The 20,323-nt window shown below is 36.9% G+C and overlaps 1 protein-coding gene across 2 annotated transcripts in view; it reads left to right on the top strand.

Annotated features, from left to right (window-relative positions):
- LOC149575423 (chromatin remodeling protein EBS-like) overlaps positions 1 to 17,362 on the top strand; it is a 129,812-nt gene extending 112,450 nt beyond the window's left edge. Inside the window, exon 5 of one of the 2 annotated variants that reach the window (XM_089815163.1) lies at positions 16,941 to 17,362. In XM_089815163.1, the coding sequence (XP_089671289.1) occupies positions 16,941 to 16,967 (27 nt within the window). In that variant the 3' untranslated portion in view covers positions 16,968 to 17,362. Of the gene's footprint in view, positions 1 to 16,937 lie in introns of both variants that reach the window. The other variant, XM_089815162.1, reaches the window with a different exon arrangement.
- The last annotated feature ends 2,961 nt before the right edge of the window (positions 17,363 to 20,323 follow it).

Below are 20,323 nucleotides of genomic sequence, written 5' to 3'. Positions count from 1 at the left end.
ATCTTATATCACCCTTTTAATAATATTTTATTATAACCATCTTTATTATGATATTCCTTTTTGATATTATTATAATATTATCATAATATATTAAATAATATTATTATAATACTATAATAATATAATAATATTATTATTATGTTTTCTTTGTTAATTATTCCTTCTTGGCTACTATCATTATAATATTATTATCAACATAATTATTATAATATTATGTTTTCTTTTAAAATGCATTATTCCTATAACTCATTATATTATTGAATTTTATTAGAAAAATAGGGGACATGACATTCAGACATTGCTTTTATGATGTATCGTTAGATGTCACAGACTCACCCCTTAGAACATTGTTTTGGCCGAGTTTGGAGCTCATCCTTTCAAACTTGCGGCCATTTTTTATCTAATCTGGTTTCTCCATCGGCTTCGTGACTTTTCGGATTTGGCTGTCCATCGGCACAAATAGTCTCATTTGGCATACTGTTCTTCTGTTACGGTTATGAGATTCGACATTGGTATTAGATCTCACAGTTGGTACGCCCAGGCCACCTCTTTGCTGAGCTCGATCGGGATTGAGATTGATCGTGTCCCTCCTTACTAGTTCTCGCTTGATGCTCCTGCTCACTTCTTCCTCTCACAACAGGAGTTGAATGAGCATGTCAAACAGGATATCTATAGACAACACATTATTACTACTTGGCATAATCCTCCTGGTGGATTACATCCGAAGATGGCCTTTTATGCTGAGCATTTTCTTGAGATTCAGAACGGTATTATTGTCCGCCTTGTTTATCTTTACCGGCGCTGGAGTTACACTTTGAGATCCTCTTTGGGCTCCTTCAGAGTTGGCTCTCACAGTCTTCGGGCCCAGACTGATCAACGCATTGATAGAGAGAACCATATTTGTCGGCTATGCACTTTGGTGGAGGTGGAGACTGAGACTCACTTTATATTCGTTGCCCTATCTACTATGAGATCAAAGGGAGATTTTTCTGCCTATTCAGAGATTGTTTCTCTTTTAGCGTTCTTTAGCTATACCGATTAGAGATGCCTTGCACTTTATCTACGGGAGGCCACACAGCTCCGTGATCATACTCTGCAATCACTCATACCCCAAGGCCATACTTCAGATCAGCTTATCACCACCTTTTTCTCCGCTCTGTCTCCACCGTAGGGAGCAAAAAGGCCATCTGATACCGCTCACTCTAGATCAGTTCGACATTGCACCAACCTTTCTGGATAGCGACACTCATCCTGTGGTTCTCGATGTGGCTCTAGGTCTCTGGATCATTCGCGGTTATACCCTTCTGTGATTGCTTTCTTTGTACCAACAAAGGATCCTTAGTCCTTACCTTGGTTTTTTCTGGCTTTTTGTGTTGTATAGCTTTTCTTCTAAGTCATCGTTTAGTGCTCCTCCTTTGGTCGGCTCTCTTGTTTGTATGTTCAGCCCCATAAACCCATGTGGTTTTTGCATTGGACATTAATACTATTATCTTATCTTATCCACATCATAGATATATTAAGAGTAAATAAAAATATAGAGTTTAAACTTTAACTAGTAGATTGAATAGAATAGAATCAATAGATTTTCATCATTAATAGTTTTATATAGATATTGTTGATTTCATTGCACAAGACATACCACAATAGCATAAAAGATAACTAGATGAAGACAATTGTCAAATGTCAATTGCAATATAGTTTGTGACATTGTACAAAGGCAACCTTTAAACTAAGTACAAAGTTCCAAAAACTCAAAATTAGGCAATGGCATGCTAGGTCCTATTGATTAAATTGGTAAAAAATGGCACTTCTTAGTGATAAACTACTCAATTTTATTTAGGAACACAAGGTCTAAAGGTAACATGAGAAGAGACTCTCACATCTACAAAATTATAAGTAGAAAATTCAAATTTCCTAAGTTTACCAATTGCATTTCCTGAGATCTATATACAAGGATATCCTTAAAAGGTTTGAAGAAAAGGTCAAATACAAAATAGGATATTAAACACCTCTAGTCTTGGCAAAATTAAAATATAGTTTTGTAGATTTCTTGAAATGTTATGGGTGTTAACTCAGGCCCATTCCAAGAGAAGTATGAGAACTTAAGTTGGCTACTTAACAATCCTCTCTTGTCCTGCCATTATCTTTTTAAAGGCTTAATGCATTTCTATAACTCTTGTAGGCAGAAGGCTTTAATGTAACTGATATTATCTTCTTTTTGTTAACTATAGTTACAAAACTTACAATTTATCATAGTTGACATATTTCTGATGTTCCTATGTAAAATTATAAATGATCATGACTGACTCCACATGATTTGCAAAATTGTTAACTCACTGTATAAGTTTTTACCACACAACAAATGAGTATTTACATAATAAATGAAACACAATAAAATATAATAACAAAAAAAAAAATAAAAAAAATATATATATATATATATACACACACATCTGCCATTTTTAAGCTAATATATACCACATATTAACTCTTAACAAAAACAAAAAAATTATCGAGAAAAATTAATTCCCAACCTGGCAAAAATTTGATTGGAGTCCAGAGTAGATGGTTTTATTACTCACCACAAATGCAAATAAGAAGCTGAAAGCAACTGGACTCTCATGGAAACAACAAACAACCAATTTTATCCCCTATGGCTCACACGGCAAACAAATGATTTAATTCTTGGCAAACAACGACTCCCATGTAAACAAATGATTTAGTCCTTGCCTACAATAGACTCCCAAGAGAATTACAGATATGCCATTTAGAGGTTGCGTGGTTGCATTAGATAGAAAATTAAGACTTTCATTTGGTGCTATTTAGGTTTTCCTGGCAACTAATTTTCACACATCTTCAAACGATTAATTGCAATTTTTCAATGATTAAATGTGATATTTTGGGCCTAAAAATTGTTGACTGTGTTGACCAATTAATTACGATTTTTTTGGGGAAAAAATCGGGAGCAACCCCAATTCAAGATTATGTTAGAAATTTGTTTAGCGCTTCCCTCGGGATTCGTGACAAGGGCTTAACCACCTCTTGTGTACTATAAGTTGAGTGGTTGTATCAGACATTGATAGATCGGACTTTTGGTGCAATGAAAACTCCACTCTAACAAGTGGTATCAGAGCTTGGTCACAGGTTCGAACTCCCAAACCCTCGGGTAACGCTGAGGGGGAGATTGTTGGAAATTTGTTCAATGCCCCCCTCGGGGTTCGTGACAAGGGTTTAACCGCCTCCTGTGTACTATAAGTTGAGTGGTTGTATCGGGCATTGATAGATCTGTTTTTTGGTGCAACAGCAACCCCACTCTAATAGATTAGTCACAATTAATTGCAATTTTCGGGGGATTTTTGCTTCATTGGTTTATATTACTAAAGATGATTCCCGAACAATTTCTGAATTTTCTCAGCTTGACTACAACCAAACAACTTGGCGTAGGCATAATATAAGCTATAAAAGGAAAGAATCCTTTGGCAAACTTGCAATCTGTTGGCAAGGACTGGTACTGATTATGCCATGTCACATGAATCTTTTCAATCTTGCAAAACATTCAATTCCACATTTTTTAAAGAAATGATTGATAGAGAAAGGAATCCCCAGGTATCCAACCAGTTTAGGGGACACTGACTACTACAAATTACACTTGAGAAACCCATTATTAGGAGATTCCAACCAGCTTAACATGGTAGATTTATTATCAGAGATTTTGCACTTGAACCCACTATTTATCAAATTCTCAAATTTTACTTCTCCAAAGAAAAAGGAGTTGTATTAGGTTATGGTATTCCTCTTATCATACTACCAAGCTTATTATACCATAAATAATAGTGCAAGGCACCAGATGCAATGACAAAAATTCTATGTTGATTATGTTACCCAAGATGATTACTTAACAACTTGACAACTGCCAAATAACTAAGCACACGTCGTAACATAAGCTTTAAGAGTAGAGAATCTTTTGACAAATCTACAATTTATCAGCAATGTATAGGTACTGATTATACCATGTCAGATGCTTCTTTTCAATCTTGCAAAACAATCAATCCCACATGTACTGATTATACCATGTCAGATGCTTCTTTTCAATCTTGCAAAACAACCAATCCTACATGTTGCAAGGAAGGATTTATAGAGAAAGAAGTCCCTAAGTATATTAACAGCTAGAGGGCCCTCCCTACAACAATTTACATTTGATAAACCAGTTAGGAGGAGATTCCAACCAGCTTAGCACGACAGATTTTTATAATAGATTTTTGCACAACCACCTTTAGTCAAATTCTTAAAATTGTACTCCAAAGCGAAAAATGACTAGTACCATCTGTGAACTCAATGCTCAATAACGACTCATTATTAGGTGGTGTTATTCCTCTTACCATATCACCAAGCTGATTAGTGTCATTAGACCTTAAAATATAGTTTAGGGCATCAGATGCAATGACAAAATAGAGCAAGGGCAAGTGGATAACCTTGGCTAATAGATCTTTATGAAAGGAAAGGATCAGTACAAGACCCACTGGGGTTAATCTAAGATAATCATCTTTAAACAAAATGTGAATCATATCATAAAATTCATTTGGAAAGCCAAAACACTTGAAAACTAGCAATTTGAATGATCATTCCACCCTGTCATTAGCGTTTTTAAAGTCAAGCAAGAATACACCAGCCTTTTTCATTAGATCTTTTGCTCCAGTCTCAGGCCTCTTAGCTAATAATACGATTCTTTAAAATGTATCTTTCTTTAATAAACCCAATTTGGGTGTCTTTGATGATTCAAGGAATAATATTGGTTGTCCTTAATGATAATGTTTTGACAAATATTTATAGTAAATTTTTAACAATGTCAGTGTCCTCCAGTGTAATGTCCCCATCTTTTTAGCAAGTTAGTAGAGTTCTTAGCCTTTACGTTCTCCAAACGCTAAGTGGAGAAATAAGAAATTGAGTAAATTAATTTCTTATAAAGTCATTAAATAAATTAAAATTAAAAGGTGACTTTATATTTAATTAAGTTAATTAATTATTGTATTGCAAGGATAAGCTTCTAGATAGTGCATTAATTATTGGAAAGGGGGGGAGCCTCTAGTAATTTAATTTTCTAGAAGCACAATTAATTATTGTATTGCTAGGAAGGAGTTTCTAGAAGAGTGCATTCATTATTGGAAGAGGGAAGCGTCTAGTAAATGTAATTAAATAATATTTAATTTCCTTCTAGAAGGGTGAAAGAAAAATATAAATAGAGGTGGGAGCTTCATTATTTAGCATCGGGTTATTGTGAATCGCATTTGATAAGAGCTTGGAGGTGTGAGTTATAGATTTGTTCTTGGCATTAGAGGACGTCTATCCTCTCTTGTGACATTCTAGACGTCATTCCCTTGGGGTTTGGCCTTTGGAATTCATTGCTATGTATTTGATTTTATTAGTTGAGAACTAATATTATTTCAGCAGTGGTTCAATTTTCAGTTTGCAGAAATTCCTTCTTGTTCATGTTATATGGTTTCAAAATCTATGCAAAGACATTATAATCACTATCAGTAGTTGGTTCGGTTTTTTGGGCATTTCCAGGGTGCCCATTATAGTGGTATCAGAGATTTAAGTCCTGCCATCCTGTGGAGGTCTTAAGCATTTATGTTTGAGTATGCGACAAGGGTTTTATAATTTCTGTAATACTAGAGCAAGACAATGTAGGAGTTTAGACTTGCAAAGCGGACAGTTTAGTTCATCTATGTAGGGGGACATACAATCCAGTCATAGAGACATAGAGTAGATATTCTTTGAACAAGACAACAATATGGGTGACCGAGATGATAGGGATACAGGACTAGGTGGAGGCAGGAATACCAGTCTAGATTAGGAAGATGTAATGTTTAGGTTAGTGGGTACATTAGGGGAAGGGCAGCATATGCAACAAAAGCAGAATAGGCGAATAGATATGATGTTGCAGCTTATGGCTAGACAGATGGGTATCAATATTAATTTAGGTGATGCCAACAATGGTGGAAACGACAACAATAGGGGCAATGATAATGGAGGCCGAGGCAACAATGGTCCTGAGAATAACATTAATGGTAATAATGGACATGGCAACAATGGGAATGAGGCTGATAACTTTAGACATGTTGCACACCTAGCTTGAACAACAAGCTTGAGACCTCTTCTACCCACCTTCCCACGCAGAGAACCAGCTCAACCAGTTAATGAACCGCAGATTACGGAGTTACAGGATCAGTTCAGGAGGGATTGGGAGGCTAGTGGACTGGAGTTTCAGGTGGATATTCCCCTTAGAGATCATATGGAGTTGAAGATGAGACACATGCCCAGATTAGGAGGGAGAAATCAAAACTTTGTGCTGAGAAAGAAAGTTGAGAAACTTTCTTTACTTTATTATGATGCTTTAGGGAAGATGACCGCACGAGCTTGGGTATAGAAGGTAGATACATACTTGCAGCAGAATCCTATACTTGAGGAGGCTATAAAGTATGCGGCTATTCACTTGGATGGACCGGCGCATGAGTGGTGGCACCATGGCATGGTAACCTTGGGGCATAATCAGATCACATCTTACAAGGAGTTCACTGAGAAGCTTATAGAGAGATTTGATACCAGGGATCTTGAGTTACAGTTTAAGGAGTTGGCACAACTCAAGTAGTGGGGATCAGTTGAGACATATATTAGTGAATTTCAGAGGTTAGCTATGTTGGTCATAGATATTTCAGAGAGGAGGTTAGTAGTGTTGTTTATGGATGGACTCTCAGATCCCTTGCGAGGTTGGGTCAAGGGGCATGACCCAGCTACGTTGCAGGAGGCTACTAAAAAGGCTTGTGACTTAACACCTTCTTTCAAGAGCAGATTTCAGCACAGGGATTCTTATATGAAAAAGGACAAGGAGAAGGACAAAAAATCTTTTCACAAGGATGGTCAGCCAAAAAGAGATAAGTTGGATAATGACACCCTAAATGATTTGAGAAAGGAGTAGTTATGTTTTCATTGCATAGAGCATTGGGATATATCTCATAAGTGTCCTCTCAAGGCTAAGGCAAATCAAATGGAGTATTTCTCATCAGAGGAGTCACAGTTAGAGAGGAAGGATCGGCACTCTGATTCAGATGAGGATAGCACTATAGAGGAGAGCAGCATTCCCGTGGATGAGAAGTCATTGGCACGATTAATGGGGGCTCAGAAGGCAATCACATTTAAGGTTAGGGGTACTATCTAGGGGCAAAAAGTGATCTCACTCATTGACACTGGGGCAACACATAATTTTATAGATGCACAATTGGTGGCCAAGAGAGGTTTACAGATCGAGGAGCACGCCAAGTTTAGAGTCATGGTAGCTAATGGTGACAAACTATTATGCACTCGGAAGACATCTAATCTTCACATTAGGTTTGGAGATGGCTATTAGTTGGAGGATGAGTTCTCTGTAGTAGACATGGGAGACCATGATGTCATCCTTGGCATGACATGGATGGCCTCGCTAGTCGAGTTCACACTCAACCTAGCAAAATTGGAGATGAGGTTTTAGCATGAAGGGAGAACTGTTGTACTTAGAGGACTTTCAGATGAGAGTTGCGGAGTAGTCTCCCTGAGGAGAATGCAAAGATTTTTTCGGCATAATGAAATAGAGTGGGCAGTAGAATGTTTGACTATGCCAGCTTCACGGGAGCCACAAATGAAGAGTCATCCACTAGATATCTAGGAGATAATTGACAGACGCACTAAGGTATTTGGCGAGATTCCGCATGGGGTTCCTCTTGATAGGGGGATAGAGCATGTTATTGAGCTCGAGGAGGGAGACAAACCAATTATGATTACTCCCTATCGTCATCGTAAGAAACACGAGGATGAGATAGAGAAGGCAATTAAGGAGTTGTTGGAGATGGGGCATATCAAGCCTAGTAAGAGCCCCTTTGCTTCAGCAGTAGTGTTGGTAAAGAAGTTGGATGAAACGATGCTCATGTACATCGATTACAGGGCATTAAATAAGAAGACCATTAAGAACAGATAGCCCATCCCATGAATAGATGAGTTGATTGATAAGTTCCATGGTGCATACTTTTTTACAAAGATTGATCTATGGTCAGGGTATCATCAGATTAGGATGAGGGAGGAGGACATTGAGAAGACAGCTTTTCGGTGTCACTATGGCCACTTCGAGTTTTTGGTTATGCCATTTGGGCTAACCAATGCCCATGCTACATTCCAGAGTTGCATGAATTAGGTATTTAGGGAGCAGCTTAGCAGATTTGTTGTGATTTTCTTTGATGACATTTTAGTCTTTAGTAAGACTTGGGAGGAGCATTTACAACATCTTGAGATGGTTTTGTCCACTTTGGAGAAAGAGTCACTATATGCCAAGGAATCTAAGCGTGAGTTTGGGATGACTGAGCTACTATATCTTGGGCATATCATCATTGCAGACAGAGTTTGGGTAGATCTTGAAAAGATTAGGGCTATTGTTGATTGGCCTACCCCTATGAATCTTACACAACTTAAGGGGTTCCTTGGTCTTTGCAGGTTTTATAGGAAATTTGTTATGGGATTTTCACAAATCGTTGCACCCTTGACAGACCTTACCAGGAAAGGGACCTTTGCATGGATAGAGGCAATCAGAGAAGCTTCGATCATTTCAAGAAGGTGATGTCATCATGTCCAGTATTGGCTCTGCCGGACTTCACGAAGCCATATGAGCTTCATTGTGATGCATCAGGTGATGGGATTTGGGTAGTCTTGATGCAGGAAAAGCATCCCATTGTTTTTGAGAGCAGGAAGCTTTGTGGAGTGGAGAGGAGCTATTCCATCTATGATCGGGAGATGTTGGCTATTATGCATGCATTGGCCAAGATTTGGCCCTACCTAGTTGGGGGAAAGTTTGTTATCAAAACTGATCACAACAACATCAAATACTTCATGAGCCAACGTGATTTGAATGATAGACAACAGAAGTGGATTACGAAGTTGCAGGCCTATGCCTTTGACATTGAGTTTGTCAAAGGTAAAAGGAATGTGGTGGTAGATGCTTTATCCAGGAGACCTCATATTTGTGCTCTAGCTGAGATTATAGGAGATTGGAGAAATAAGATTACGACAGAGTATGCGAGGGACACTTGGGCCTTTGGAGTGATTGCGGGCAACATATAGGATGATCGTTTTGTGGTGATGGACGGATTGATCAAATTCTAGGATAGGATATATTTGATTCTTTCATCACAGTTTAGGGAGGTAATACTAAAGGCATTTCATGATGCACCTACAACTGGACATCCGGGGGTCTTTATGACCTACAGGCAAATCCGTGAGCGGTTCACATGGAAAGGGCTCAAGGATGATGTTCAGAAGTATGTCAGGGAGTGTGCAGTTTGTCAACAGAATAAGGGAGAGCACACATATCCTGCAGGGTTGTGATAGTCTTTATGCATTCGTGATAGGAAATGGGAAAGTATTTCTATGGACTTCATCACCAGGTTACCACGAGTACAGAGGAGAGATTGCATCTATGTGGTAGTTGATCGGCTGACGAAGTTTACTCACTTCTTTGCTATTCCATCCACTTACACAGCAGGATAGGTGGCCGATCTTTTCTTCAAAGAGATATTTAGGTTACATAGGCTACCTAGCTTTATTGTCAGTGATCGAGATAGTAAATTTATGAGCACTTTTTGGCAGGAATTGTTTGGGTTGTGTGATACAGATCTTACACCTAGCACTAGTTATCATTCGCAGACAGATGGGTAGACAGAGATTGTGAATAAATGGGTGGAAAGATATCTGAGGAACTATGTGACTGCACAACAGAGGGCTTGGGTCAAATGGCTACATATGGGAGAGTATTGTTATAACAACACTTATCATATGTCCATCAAGATGACTCCATTTATGGCACTGTATGGTTGTGAAGTGCCTAGTTTCATAGATCTAGTTTTGGGGGAGTGCCCAAAGCAAAAAACTTTTTGTAGGATAGGATATTTTGAGGGTGCTCAAGGAGAATATACAAGAAACCCAAAACCAGCAGAAATTGTATGCTGAACAGCACTGGATAGGTCGCAGCTTTGAGGCTGGGGATATGGTTTACTTGAGGCTACAATCATATAGACAATCATCACTCAAGAAAAGCGGAGCAGAGAAGTTGAAGTCTAGGTTTTATGGTCCCTACAGAGTGATTCACAAGGTTGGTGAGGTGGCCTACAAGATTGAGCTTCTAGAGGGCAGTCGGGTGGATAATGTGTTTCATGTGTCAAGGCTTAAGAAAGCCATCAATCAGAGAGTTGTGACTTCTGCAGAATTGCCACCATTAGATGAGGAGGGGAAGCTTGTATTGATTCTTAAGGCTATTTTGGATACCAGGGAAAAGACTCTGCGAAACAGGATGATTAAAGAATATATAGTCCAAAGTAACGTGAATCGGAATCGGCACGGCCGAATCGAATCATGAATCGGGGGTGAATTGCTGGTGAATCGGAAAATTTGAAAAAACCGTTTAAATGTAAAGATTTTAACAATTTAAGACTTATTTCATGCACCCTTTATTGAATATAACTTAAAAACACTATAGCATCATCAAATAGAATCTAACATACATAAACATGAAACATAAAATCCATCACATACGTAACTATGTTATCATTATGTACTAAAATGTAAATTGTATGCTAGCTGAAGTAAATAAAAATCAAATGATCATAATGATTCAAATCATAGAATCAGTAAGATGAAATCATGAAGATCTATAAGACATCAAATCATAAATGTATGTATAAATCTAAGATGAAGATCCATGAAAGTTTGAAACATATGTCTATCAGTGATTCAGTATCACTATCAATATCTATATAGTGTAAACAAAATATAAAAACAAGGCTCCAGCTCAAGCCTCATCATCCTCATCATCATCCTCTAGCTCTGCTGCAGCCTCAACCTCAGCCTCTGAGTATCCAATTTGCCTATGAGAAAGGCGTGTAAGGAAGGTCCTAGAGGACCGCCGAGCCATGTCCCCTGGATGGGCAATGGGCTCATGAATAACGTCACTAGGGCCTGCGTCTGTGCGTCTACCAATGCTTGAATGTGCTCTAGCTGCCTCCTCTACCCTGGCCACAACCTCAGCCTCTACATCCACCTGGTCAACCCACGCGCGGTCTTCCTCAGTGAAGACTGGGTCCACGGTCTCTGTGATCCACTCTGATTTTGGATCAATCTCCTCCAGAATGATCGGAGAGGAGTCTGCGCCCAAAATCTGTCTGATCCTTAGACGAAGGTTGTAATGAACAAAGACAAGATCATTCAACCTCTGCATTGTCAACTTGTTTCTCCTCTTCGAGTGGATGTGCTTGAACATGGACCAATTGCGCTCACATCCAGAAGCACTGCTCGGCTGACTCAGAATGTGGATGGCAATTTTTTGAAGGTTTGGGGTTGTGGCCCCAAACATTTGCCACCATCTATCTGAAATAAGAAAAAAACAAAAACAATTAGTCTCATTTACAAATTACAACTCTAAAATTAATGCATTATATTATCAACTTTAAGTTTAGAATCTAGATTCATGAACATTGAATATATTATTTAATTATTACCTGGCTGTAGTGTTGTCTGAGCATTTATGGCCATCCTGCCAAAGAAAAGTGGCCCCTCCTTATTGTTGAACTGGTCTAGCTCAACAATTGCAGCAGCGCTATTTTCATCGCTACTCAATCTCTGAATCACTGTGTATAAGCTAGTGAGAACCTCCGCATCCGCCTTGAACTCAGGACGAAAACGAAATGTCGGATTTAGATAGTAAGCTGCTGCGTGGATGGGTCGATGGAGCTGATTCTGCCATCTCCCATCGATGATGTCCCAAATAGGGCCATACCTCTCCTGCACTCTTGCATATTGGGCTCTGATGGCCTCCTTGGCCCTATCCATGCCTTCATAAATGTAGCCCATAGAGGGCTTCTCCTCATCAACAGTTCGTAGCAAAGCTACAAGGGGCTCAGTGACCTACATATAAAATAAAACAAAAAATTTGAGTCAACTTAAATATAAAATAATATAACTTAAATTAAAAGCAAAATACTAAATGTTAAATTGCAATAAATTTACCTTAAGGATTTCTCTAGCGGGTTTCCAAAAACCATCCTCATCAAATATGCAATCCGCCACATCTAACCCTACAGTGGTCGTAGCATAGGAAGAGCAAATCCACTCTTGCCCAACAAACATGCTCCTCAATCCATCCTTTGATGTCAACAAGCACTGCAAGGTGATGAAATTCGAGGCAAACCTCGTGATACCTGGGTGAGCTAACTCCTTGCCTTTTGTGTACTTCTTCATTGTGCTAAGGACAAATGCATGATTATAAATGAATTTGCATATGTTTTTTGCCCTTTCCACACATGACTTGACAAACTCAAGTTTGCCAATTTCCTCCAACATAAGGTCAATGCAGTGTGCCGCACAAGGGGACCAAAATATGGTGGGGTGCCTCTCCATCAAAAGTTTACCTACAACAATTTTAAGTCAATTAGAAACTCAAATTTCAAAATTCAAATAAATTTATTTTCAAAACTTGCAAAGTTAAAAGTTTACCTGTTGCAACATAATTTGCTGCATTATCCGTCACCACCTGGATCACATTTTGTTCCCCCACCTCTGCTATAACTTCCTCAATAGCTTTACATAAATATGTGGCATTTTTCACATGTGCGGAAGCATGAATGGATTTTATAAACATGGTATATCCTACAAGTAACAAAACAACAAATTATAATATTAAATGGATCATTAACGAATTAGCATTCAACAAATCAAAATTTACAATGTATGCAGGAAAGTAGAATGATCAATCACCTCCAGAGGATACAAGAAAATTGAGGAGTGTTCTATTCCTCCTATCGGTCCAACCATCAATCATGATGGTGCAACCCTTTGCAATCCATTCCTTTCGGTTTTCCTCGAGGTCAACCCTCATGTCCTCTACCATCTCATCCAGGAGGTATCCGCTCAACTCAGCCTCAGTTGGGGCTTTAAACCCCAGACCACAAATAGCAACCGCATCTATCATATTCTGCCAATAAGGAGCCCTGTCACAAATAAAAGTTTAGATGTCAAAGACTCAAATTATAAAACAAGTAGATATAATTAAAGTTTTACTTTTACTTTTAATTTTAACTTTAAAGAAAACAAAGAAAAAAGAATCAATTACTTGGCTGCAATAAATGGAATGTTGCAAAAGTATCAAAATTTGCATATCTCCTTTCTGGCAGCATCGTGAATCTCCTTGTTCAAACCCATGCCCTCAAGTGTGGGTTGGGAACTAGGACTAGTGCGGGGCACAAAGTAATTATCCATTCTGTTTTTTCGCACTCTAGGATGCAATAGGTTGGTGTGGGACTCTGTCTCAGTATGTGACCGACTAGCACTAGCACTAGCACGAGCAGAAGAACTAGGAGAAAAAGGAGGCCTAGAAGAACCCTCTCCAACACAACCTACCGATGCGGAAGCTGATGCAGATGCAGATGTGGATGCCATTGCGGATGCGGGAACATGGGAGCCAATACCCCTTAACCCTTCAACTTGCATTTTCCTATTTGCTTTGTCTTTTTCAATTTTTTCTAATGCCATTAAGCAAGTGCGTTTTGCCTTAGGAGTTTGGTGAGTGCAAACTGTAACATCGTGTCCAGGTATAGGAGCAATGTGGAATTTCAATCTATAAATACCCCCGGAAGTTATTTTTTCTTTACAAAACATGCATTTTGTTTGATATTTGGTTCTTCCAGGAAACTCTTCATTATATTTCCAACATTCATCTTTTTTACCCATTGGAATTTGCGAAAAATGAGAGCAAAGACTGCTGCAATAATTTTTTTTATGTAAAATATCAAAGTTTGAAGCTAATAAAAATTAGAAAACAACAAACCCTAGCTTGCAACTTAGTAAAAATAAAGAACATTCAAGATTTACACTAAAATTCTTGAAAACTATAGAAATTTAACAAAAAACGCATAACACACTAAAAATTTAACAAAAAATGCATAATACACTAACATGCAAGAAAAAAATAAGCACTTACCTCTTGCAAATGAGTTGAGGAGTGTTGATATTGGCTCCTTGATGCTCCCAAAGCAATTGATGGGCTCCCCAAATGGCCTGCTGATCTCTTTGGTGTTTCTCCTTCTTGTCGGTTGGAAACCTATGGCTTTTCTTTTCTCTTCTTCTCTCTCACTTTTCCTCTCTTCTACTCATGCTTAACAAATAGAAGGCCCTTTAGGGTTATAACAAAGAGAATAGGTCAAAAACAAAGTGAAAAAAACAAGTGATTTTAAAAAAAATTCAACTTCCCTTTTTCAATGCCACGGGCGATTCATACCCGATTTTTTAAGGCGATTTTGGTGATTTTTACATGAATCGTCTGAATCACCGATTCAGGCGATTCATGGCCCAGAAATCAGTAATACCGATTCACGATGCAAAAAAATTCGCACAGCATGAATCTGGTCGCGGAATCGCCGATTCAGGCGATTCTTGTTACTATGATATAGTCAAATGGAGACACCTGCCAGAGGAAGATGCTACTTGGGAGAGTGAGCAGGTGTTATAGCAAACAGGACTAAGATTGCTTGAGGACGAGCAATTTCAAGGAGGGCGGACTGTAATGTCCCCATCTTTTTAGCAACTCAATGGAGTTCTTAGCCTTTATGTTCTCCAAAGGCTAAGTGGAGAAATAAGAAATTGATTAAATTAATTTCTTATAAAGTCATTAAATAAATTAAAATTAAAAGGTGACTTTATATTTAATTAATTAAATTAATTATTGTATTGCAAGGAGAAGCTTCTAGATAGTGCATTAATTATTGGAAGGGGGGAGCCTCTAGTAATTTAATTTTCTAGAAGCACAATTAATTATTGTATTGCTAGTGAGGAGTTTTTAGAAGAGTGCATTAATTATTGGAAGAGGGAAGCTTCTAGTAAATGCAATTAAATAATAGTTTATTTCCTTTTAGAAGGGTGAAGGAAAAGTATAAATAGAGGTTGGAGCTTCATTTTTTAGCATCTGATTATTGTGAATCGCATTTGATAAAAGCTTGGAGGTGTGAGTTATAGATTTATTTTTGGCATTAGAGGACGTCTATCCTCTCTTCTGACATTCTAGACGTCATTCCCTTGGGGCCCATTTGGTCGCGGGCATAGGAATGGAGAATATACGTGTAATATTGGGAATAGGAATGGCTAGTCCAATAACAGGTTTTTTTTGGAATGGTTATAAGCTCATTTTAGAGGCAAAATGGGAATACGTATTGTTAGTCCCTATTCCAAGTGACGAACCAAACAGAAAATGGAAAATGTATTCCAACTTTTCTATTCCTATTCCAGCAAACAAATGGACCCTTGGGGTTTGGCCTTTGGAATTCATTGCTATGTATTTTACTTTATTAGTTGAGAACTAATATTATTTCAGCAGCGGTTCAATCTTCAGCTTGCATAAATTCCTTCTTGTTCATGTTATATTCCTTCTTGTTCATGTTATATGGTTTCAAAATCTATGCAAAGACATTAAAATCACTATCAGCAGTTGGTACGGTTTTTTGGGCATTTCCAGGGTGCCCATTACATCCAGTCTATTATTTGAACCTTAGCAACATCTTTAAGAAAAAGTTTAATAATACCCTGGTGTTTTTGCTACCAAGTGAGCCCTTCTCTAATTCTTCCTTTTAAATCATCATTAGATTATTAAGTGTCTAAAGGGAGTTGGCTTTGTAAACTTCAATCAGGAAACTATGAACCCAAAGAGGCATTGCATTTTTATTATTTAAGGGATTGAATAACAATTAAAATCTCTTCTTTTGCTAACCTCTTTCTTCAGATTCTCTGATCTTTGTTGATTTATTTTGAAATGACCCTTTTACAAATTTCCTGAGATGGCTTGATTGAATTATTATCATTTGCATTAAACAAGTTCTAAAAATTAATGAAACACTTCTTGCATGTCATTTTTAGCAATGCAAAGATTTCCATCCCTCCAATTGGACAAATAACTTATTATTCTTTGCCTTTAGAATGCTGAAGAATAATTTGGAACATTTGTTCCCTTCCTTGAATTGATTCAGTTTTGCTCCAATCTATCCACCCTGGGCCTGGTTCTGAAAGCACCTTAGTGTAGTATTGATAACAGAGGTGATAAGATTTTCATTATTATGTTGTAACTGGCTTTCAATAGAGAGAAGATTTTCTTGCAATAGGTTCTCACATTTTGTTATAGCTAGAGCTATTTTTTAAGAAAAAATTAGGTTTAAATTTTTCTAACAAAAATTGGGATTTCAAATTTACTTATATAGTATTCAAACAAAATTTTGATGTGTCATTGTGTGGTTTATATTTAAACTGCAGCACTGTTCATGTGCATTCACGATTATCCCTTTCAGGTTCAATTGAATATGCACATTTTAGATTTGCATTCCAAGGGTAGGCATTTACTTTTGTCACTTTTATGGACAGTATAGCTCATTAAATTCAAATATTTGTGTTTGAAATAAGGGAGTTTGATGTATTCAGAAGAAATGTTTGAAGTTTTCTGATACAAATTTACAGACATTAATCTTTATTTTAGTCAAATTTCTCCAGTTTTGGATTTGAAAATGCATTAATATGCTTTACTTCTCTCTATTGTAGAGAAGGTTTCTTGATTTTTATTATCTTTAGAATGTAAAGAGACAGGTTGACAATGTCAAATGAAATCTTTCTGAAATACATAATTACATTCATACCTGGCCCATGTAAATCTACATTTAAAAATTAAAATGTATACATTAGACCTCTAGTTAGTTCCTTTTGTTGAGTAGTGACAAAACTATATCCTTGTTAGACATCTGCATAATTATCCCATCCTTAAAAACTGAGTATCTTAACGTATTTTTATCATTTCATTTTATAATGTGTGTTGATATTGTATTTTATCATTGTAGCAGCCTAAACTAAAACGCAAGAGGAGGTGACATATTATGGGCCAATTGCTACTTTCTCAAGACTTAACATGGTTTATGCATTTAATTAGCTCAGAGTGGGAAGACCCTGCTTATGAATTTAGCTTGAAGAAGTTTCTCAAAAGTTGTATATGTCCCTGTGAACACTAATTTAGAAGAAAAATATTACTGTCTATTTTATTCAGTGATAATTTGTTTCTGTACTTTAGCAAAAGAGACAAAAATATGTCACAGCAAGTTCAATTGCCACCGGGATATTAATATAGCTGGGCTGATTATAGATTAGAAAATGATATTCTTGGAGCTTTGACAATTGTAACATGTCAAAGTTACTTTTACACAAAAGTGCAGTTCTTGTTACATCATTCTTGTAAATAAATAGGCTTTACCTAGTGAAAATTTGTTAACGTTGTTGTAGTCTATTTTGTTGGTTGCATTTAAATATTTTGTAGAATCGGTTAGTTTTTCTCTGCTTGCTCTTGACATAAAATCTCTGACCTCAGTTTTTCTTTGTTCCTTGTATGACAGTGTGATATGACTTTTGTTTTTTATGTTTTGGATTGTTCATGTCATTCAATAAATTTGAAATAAGCAGCTTGCATGATGGTACATTTAGTTTCAAAGAATGTTGTGATGGCTATTGCCTCAGTTACTGGATTCGTACCAGCACCCCTTGCATCCAATGTGGATGCGGATCCACAGTTGGATGTGGTCTGGATGGCTTGATGTACATCTTGAGTGCATCCAGAGACCATCCAGGCGTGTCTATGCTCCATGAGGATTTTTTCACTTAAAAAACAGGCTTTTAAGTGTTCGTTCATTTTTTAATTTTCCATAAAACCCTAAATGGCTCTTTGTTTGAATATTTTTGAACTATCAATTGGTAATTAAATACTTTTGGCATTAATGAATGATGAAGTATCATTCTATCAAATGATTTACTTCTGTATATTTCTTTAATTCTTTGGTGTGTACACACACTCACACATGCACGCGTGCGCATTAAAACCCACATACCCAAACCCCAATTTTTTTCTTGATTGTATGCATGTATCTGTACCAGTAACTCAGGCTTTTGCATTATGGAAGCTTAATTTTGAACTAAAAAGTAGAGCAGGTGCATATTTTTGCACTTGAATATCAACCACCCTTTGCTTCATCTTTCTCAACGAGTGCAAAAATCTCTAGTTTTTAAACTTAATTAATTTGATAATTAGTTTTTAGCATTTCTTGATTTGATTATACAAGTAAGCTACAGGAGTGACTGAATGACCAAGATTCAGGGGATTATGATTCCCTTGTCTGTAGCAAGGATAGAACCGAGCATCATGAAGATCACACTAGGAGTGGTTGTTGATAAATATTTGATTTGAATGTGCTCTGTTTTGAACATAAAATTCTCAAAATACTAGTATTGATGCAGTAAATGGATAGACTCCTGTTATCTCATGCAGATTTAAAGTTTGTTGACCAATGCTCTTTTCCATTTTCACATCTCCATAATTTTTGTAGAATTTTGTTTACTGTTAGAAGGTTCAGTGATTCATTGCCTGCCCAATTATATGCATCAATCTATCAACTCGTAAAATTTCGTTCAAACAAGTAAATGACCATAATAGGGGAGTCGACAGGGACTTATGTTCATTCTTTGCAGCACAATCTTATTTGTTTTTCTAGTTAAAATTACAGGTACTTTAAAAAGCTTTGCACAATGCAAAAAATATTGAACAGTTGTATTCCTTTGACAAATTTTATGAGGTTCAGTAACAAATATACGAGTACTGGGATGCACGTATTCAAGATAATGAAAGGATTTTTTGTGCTTCTATTTTAGTAATAGCTTGCCAGTTTAACTATATTCAAATATGAACGAATCTTTATTTAGATTCGGAATTCATGGCAAGTAATAGAGAAAAACGTGAATTACTTAGTTCTGTCATTGCTCTTGTTTGTTAAATTTAGGCAACAGAAAGATCTATTAATAAATGCTTATGGAATCTTAATTGAGTGATAAGTTGTAGGTGTGCCTCCAATGTTAACAATAACAGTGACTAAGAATAACAATTTTGGAGACAGTCTCTTCTCATTAACATGCAGGTCATGTATCTCGTGTGTAGATTTTGCTTACCTTTGCCATTCACGTTGACATTTAAGCACTCATTCTGCTCTCTTCTGCCTCTAAAGGGACAACTTTCAACCTTAAGGGATGCATTTAATACAGTTTCAAATAAGAATACAAAAGAATATCAATAAGCAAAAGAATTCAAAACACTGGAAAAACAATCAAATACATATCAATTGTCCGAGTGATTAGAAATTGAGTCAGCAGGACTTGTCACATCTTATTGGAGAGTTAGCAACATAAGTTTTCTACAGAAGCACCTTGGCATCTTCAATTGCAGAAGAGGCAAGAATGTCCACCCCAAGGAGCATAAAATTGACTTGAGTGGCAAAATGCATATTCACAACAGTCTTCTTATTTTATTATTATCAATAGAGGAAATTAAATTGCAGTTCATAGGAAAACCTGGAACACCTGTACAGCTGTACGACTTTGCCAAAATCCTCTTAAATTCATCATTCAATGAATATAATCTGCTAGCTGCTCAACCTACGATAAAATGAAGACCCTAACTTTGATCGGTCTGCCCTAGAAGATAGATGCCAGCCTCTAAGGACTCACATGGGCAGTAAATGCAGATTGGCCGCCTCAAAACCCTCCAAAAACACTATCTAGAAGCTGTGATTTTTTACTAATAGTTGCCCATGGAGAATTCTATAATTAAAACTCCTGAAGATAATTTCACTCGTCTTAATACTATGCGATTTAGCACAAACATGAGCCCTATAGGAAGCTATTGTCTTTTTTTTTTGATCGGTCTATATGAAGCTATTATTTTATTTAATTGATCAGTCTATATGAAGCTATTGTTATCTGCAAGAATCAATGGGTATTTTACCATCTCTAATTGTTGAAAACCCAAGAAGAAATTTGTTCTTCCAAGTCCAATTTTCTAAAATCTTGGCATGCACCAAATGATTCTCAGTTGCAAGGAAAAAATCATGAAGTGGTTTGATTTCTAGCTTGGGCTTTTTATAATTCTTCATAAAAGATTGAACCATAAAGCTTTTCAACAAGATTTAAATAACTTGGATATATTTGCTTGTAATACGTTGACTTTCATAAAATAATGATTTAGTGATTCTCTTGGGCCAGGTGGCAATTTTAAAATTATCTTTAAATGCTAATTAAAGAGAACTTGGCACCAAATACATTAAAACATTATAAGAAGCCGTTACAATGTATTGTTAATAAAGTGGGTCTTTATTAATAATTCAATAATAACGAGTTTGGGCTATCCAATCTA

The sequence above is a fragment of the Cupressus sempervirens genome, chromosome 2, assembly GCF_028749045.1.
Source record: "Cupressus sempervirens isolate cs-2001-9-10 chromosome 2, ASM2874904v1, whole genome shotgun sequence".
Classification (NCBI taxonomy): Eukaryota; Viridiplantae; Streptophyta; class Pinopsida; order Cupressales; family Cupressaceae; genus Cupressus; species Cupressus sempervirens.
This window is presented reverse-complemented; position numbering and strand designations above follow the sequence as displayed.